A 5415-nucleotide genomic window follows, 5' to 3' on the forward strand; every position below is an offset into this window, starting at 1 on the left:
CGATTATAAATGTCTAACCTTATTTACTGATAATTTTTTATTTTATTTTTTATAAAATATTATTAAGTAATTTTATCTTTTTGATTTTATATTTCATGCGCTACAATATAATCTACATATATTGTTTGCAATGTATCAATTAATTCGTTTAAATAAGAAACATTATTATCCCGCAACGATAACGTTCATTTACTAATACTCCCATTCTATGTGTGTAATGAAAAAAACAAATTATTTTATTGAAATCATAGTTATAGAAAGAAATAAAGAGAGAGAAAGAGAGAGAGATACTTGTCATTTGCGATCATTGAGGAATGAAAGAAGAAGAGATGCACGCATCCTTATTATTTTATGTAATAGATCATTAAAAAATCATCAGGTCGTATTGAATAATATAAAGAAAATCTCTCTTCATAATTGTCCCTATTTTTTTATTTTCAAAAGTATTCGATATGCATATAGGTGTGTATATATATATATATATATATATATATATATATATATATTCTTATTCTTATTCTTGTTTACAATTGTTCGTTTAAAAATAAATTAATAGTAAAATACTTAATGCAAATATAACGAAATTGTCGTCAATGTAAATGAAACATGAGTTATAATATCAAAGAAGATTCAATGAATTGATCAAGAATCAATTAAAAATGAATTGCGTGCATCATCTGAAACATAACAAAAAGGAATCATTTTACTTTATATCACAAATATTTCGTAATTTTTATTTGTTTATTCGTAGTGCCAAAAAAATAAAAAATAAAAAAGAAGTAAAGAGAAATATCTATAATTGTATAATTGTATTAACTTATATCTCCAATGTCTATAATAAATCTTATAATCTTCTCTCTATATAATCTTCTTTCCGTCATATTTTATTTCTTCATATTTTTTTGACTATCGCATCTTAAATCGTTTCTGAATTGTTAGTTTAAATGATAAAATTGATTATGAAAATATTTAAAAAATATCGTTTCATCGATTGAAAGCTTTTTCGTTTGAACTGAGTGATAAAGCGATTACATAAAGGGGCTAATAATCGACTATCTGCTACGCCCACTTTCGATATATAAAAAAATTGTTTCAGTCTTTAATTGCTTTGAATCTCGAACCATTTCAAACTCTTCGTGGGACGAGAGAACCTCTTGACTGTTATATTATGATTTAAAAATGAATTAATCGTGAGAAAAAATATATTTAAGGAAATATGAAGTGTATTAAATGTTTACAAATCGTGTTTTTTCTTTCATTGAATAAATTCATCTTTGCTATTGAAAAACAGTGGATAGTAGATTTCGAGTGGCAAAATGAAAAAAATTGGGATTATATACCTAAAATCGATGGTCACGTTATTTTCCCACTTGAAACGAGACATGCCGTCGGTCTTTCTAAATCTGTGGATTTAAAATTATCTAAAATTGACTTACCAAGAGAAGGTTCCTTAGTGTTATTCAGAAATGGTAAACTAAAGGTAAGAAAACATTCAATTTGAAATGCGAAATCTATAAAAATTAAGTTGAATATAATATTAAAGAAACTATCTTGCGTCTCTTTTTTTTTGAATGTATATTATGTAGCATATAAAAAGAGAATTTCGATAGGAGTAACATGAACGAGTTCATTATTATTTATTATTTCTTTAAATCAAAACCACAGAATTAAGCCCTTAGAAAAAGGTTTCTTATAAATACACATATTATGAATCGGTTACCTACAATAAGAAACTACAAAGAGTTTATAGATAACATGCATGCAACATTATCGATGAAGTATAGAGTGATGCATATCTTTAGACGCGATATTTAATGTTTGAATAAATAATTACGAATTAACTTATACATTTGCAAAATTCTCAATTTATTTAAATAATTTTAGTTTAGCGAATCGAAAAATTCGAAAACAAAGATATCGAGATGGTTGAAGGAGGGTAAATTTTTCTGGGTTGATCCTGATAATTGGAATGGTGTTTCCGAAGCAGCACCTCATATGGAACGAATACCTTGTCGTCAAGACGATGTAGTTCTGCCAGGAACAGATCAAACGTTTAATATATATCTACCAGCTAAAGACGTCCAAGTAGAATCCATTAGATTATCGAATCACAAATATCCTAGTACCTGGTGGGATTGGGAGGAGATGCAAAAGAAGAAAGAATTTTTAGGTGGTTTCCTTAGCGTCAAGTATGTATTTTTTTTCTTTAAGATGCCAAGATTTTTCTTTTAGAATTCATTTTATCGAATAAATTATTTTGAAGATATTATACTTTTGTACAGGTATAGTCAATATGGCTGTGAAAAATGTCTTTGTCAAGACGGTTCACAATACGATTATCTCAAAGAGATATGTGCTATTCAAAAGCCTAAATGTGGCTTTGCAGCTTGTGAATATCCACTAAAGGTAGATATATATATTCAATAAAGTAATAAAAAATTTCTAACTATAAATAAAATCAATAGACAGATATATGTATGTGTGACTTTAAAATTATATGATGTTATAGAAAATTAAATATGAAAAAATCTATTATCAAAGAAAAAATGCTATTATCAAAAGAGAAACAAGCAAGTATATTTCAAAATAGAAATTTGTAGATCGAAGGACATTGCTGTCTTTACTGCGGTGGCCGAGTAACTATACCAAAAGGAGCTTCGTTAGCCATGATTCGTTCTTTAGTTGACGAAGTTCTGGAACAACGCGCAACAAGACTTGCATGGTACGTTAGGCGAACATGGACAAATAATATAGAAGTTCTTCTCAAAGAGAAGACTGAATATACCGGTGTTGATACTTTAGTAGCACTAAAGGATCTACAAACAAAACTTCATGGTAAATTCGATTTATTTCATATTGATAAATATGACTCATTTCGAATCAATACAACTTTTTATTAAAATTCTATTTTCTCGATAACGTGAATTCTTTATTAATATTTTTCAATAATTTCTCAAATGTTCGATAACGAATTAATTAAATGTATTGAATTTTTAATTTTTAGTAAAAAATAAAATAAACAAATAAAATGAAACGAAGTAAAACGTACAAATAAAATGGAAATATTAATATTTCACAATTATGTATATTAAACAATTAATATTTAATATTTACATTTTCTTATTACGAAAATAGATGAAAATATTAAAATATTGTATACGGAAAATCCGGGTGCACCATTAAAAGATTCCCGATTGGCCACAATGCTTGGACCATTTTTCGGAGCACCGATAATCATTCTTGTCCTTCTAATCGCAAGTTTTTGGTACTTCGATTATTCGATGAGATAGTAAGTATAATAGAAACTAGAAATATAACTATGTTAATTCAATAATTACTCTAATAATTGAGCACTTAAGTTAAAATTAAATTAGTTTTTAAAGAAAGTTCAACTTTAATTGAACAAACTTCGTACATCTTGTTTAGTTAACATTTCCTGCTAATCGAGAGATCCAATAAAGTGTTCGACCGCGGGAGTTCAATGTCTCTAAGGTCCGTAGAAGTAGAGAATGAAGGGAGACGCAAAAAAGAGAAGAGAAAGAAGGGTAGAAAGAGAAACAGAGAAAGAGAGAGGGAGAGAAATGTCAAGTATTTTAGTTGGCAAAGTACCGGAAATGGAAACGAACGGATAGAACGGCAGATCTCAGTCTGATTTACTATCTCTCTTCTCTCTCTCTCTCTCTCTCTCTCTCTCTCTCTCTCTCTTTCTCTCTCTCTCTCTCTCTCTCTCTCTCTCTCTCTCTACCTCTCAATCTATCTCTATCTCTATCTCATTTTCTCTTTATCTCTTCCCTCTTGCTGAGAAGCTAATTTCTTCATTGCTATATTTTCTCTATTCCTCAGCTTTCTCTCCTCTACTATTTGCCACACTTCTACGAAGCAACCAGAGACGAAGTTTATAACATTTAATTAGTCCGATTGGGATAGACTCCGACCTTTATTTCCCTTCGACGGGCACCAAGCAATTCCAGATAAACCTTGTTAAATTGTCACTTCGCGTAATCCTTTACAAATTTTCCAAGTTGAATATAATAGACGAATAAAATTCAAGATAAGAATCGTCGATTGATTTTAATTATTAATATTCCTTATATATTAATAATTATTTAAATTAATTAAAGACAGTTATCAGATGCTTGATATAATACTTAAATATGATTGTGTAATTCTTCTTATCACTTATCTGTATTATAACATTTGATATAATTTTGATATTTTTTTTATTTCAAAATAATAAATGGAATTTGTTTACAGTGTTCTGTCTGAAATATCGCAAGCATGGTCGTCCGTAAAAGAAAAATCGAATAAGCCATTTAGTTTCGCACGTTTTGAGAATGTCCTTGAGGGTAATGTGAGAATCGATAATCCTCAAACAAGAAGAGATGAACATGAGATGAACGAGGAACTCATTATGGAGGAGGAGGTATTGGATGAAGAAGGCACTTCTGGTGGTGGAAACTTTGAAAATCCTCTTTATAGATCAAAAAGAGACAAGAACTTTAAGATAGAAGAACAAGAACTCATCAACGTCGATCTTCCACTAAGTCTGACAAGTCTGAAAAAGAGAGCAAAGGATAATACGGAGGATGATGATGACGATATCGAGATGGATATTGAACAATAAACTTTTATCATTCTTATTTCTCAATTAAACCGAACGAATTCTGTTCTCCCTCCTACTTCAATTTAAAATTAATTAATTATCAAAACATCAAACATGACCAATCAGATTCTATATGTTCTAATTATACAACATCTAATTGTGTACTTATTTCTTCGTATAAAAACGACAAGAGATAATGAAGTGATATGACATTTATAAGATGAACGTAACCATATCAACCATATCTAACTATTTTGTCTTCAAATAGAAAGATACAATTTATAAAACGAAAAGATATTAAATTCAATTGACAAAGAAAGCTAAAAATAATTTTGAACATATTAGCAAATGATATTAATAAAAATAATATTACTCAGTGTAATTCGTATTAAAAAGGAAAAAATCAAGAATAATCAAACAATCAAGTTACGGTATAATACATAAAAAAGTTTACAAATAGTATTAAATGATTAAGTTATGATAGATATATTAGATAAAAGTGTTCGATTAAATAAAAAATATAATTACAATAAATAAACAAAAAAATATACAAGAGCTATAAATATAGAACTGAAAATTCAACTTATGTTAGGATATCAGAAAGAGGATGTTCCATGATGAAAGCGACAACTGCGTAATTCGTATTATCGTGTATCACACACTCATTTATTTCTTATTGTCAAACAACATCCATTTGAAGTTGACGAGTACCACGTGTTAACTCTGTCACGTGGCAAAATAATATACCATTAGGCGCGTAAGCTCTTACATATAAATATATATATGTATATATATATGTATATAATAGGCTT

At 28.5% G+C, this 5415-nt stretch overlaps 1 protein-coding gene across 1 annotated transcript; it reads left to right on the plus strand.

Moving 5' to 3' along the window:
• Positions 1-1019: 1019 nt before the first annotated feature.
• On the plus strand, positions 1020-4653 carry LOC122628563 (protein amnionless-like). The gene is made up of 6 exons (XM_043810971.1): positions 1020-1480; positions 1885-2189; positions 2283-2406; positions 2601-2835; positions 3136-3289; positions 4255-4653. The coding sequence occupies exons 1-6, from the start codon at positions 1217-1219 to the stop codon at positions 4622-4624; spliced, it is 1452 nt and encodes a 483-aa protein (XP_043666906.1). The 5' UTR covers positions 1020-1216; the 3' UTR covers positions 4625-4653.
• The last annotated feature ends 762 nt before the right edge of the window (positions 4654-5415 follow it).

The sequence above is a fragment of the Vespula pensylvanica genome, chromosome 4 (genome assembly GCF_014466175.1).
Source record: "Vespula pensylvanica isolate Volc-1 chromosome 4, ASM1446617v1, whole genome shotgun sequence".
In the NCBI taxonomy this organism is placed as follows: domain Eukaryota; kingdom Metazoa; phylum Arthropoda; class Insecta; order Hymenoptera; family Vespidae; genus Vespula; species Vespula pensylvanica.

Excerpts from the sequence above, each read along its gene's own strand:
- LOC122628563 (XM_043810971.1), top strand. The coding sequence starts at position 1,217 with ATGAAGTGTATTAAATGTTTACAAATCGTGTTTTTTCTTTCATTGAAT. Across the intron at positions 1,481-1,884 it reads TCAGAAATGGTAAACTAAAG|TTTAGCGAATCGAAAAATTC; the intron begins GTAAGAAAACAT and ends AAATAATTTTAG. Across the intron at positions 2,190-2,282 it reads GGTGGTTTCCTTAGCGTCAA|GTATAGTCAATATGGCTGTG; the intron begins GTATGTATTTTT and ends ACTTTTGTACAG.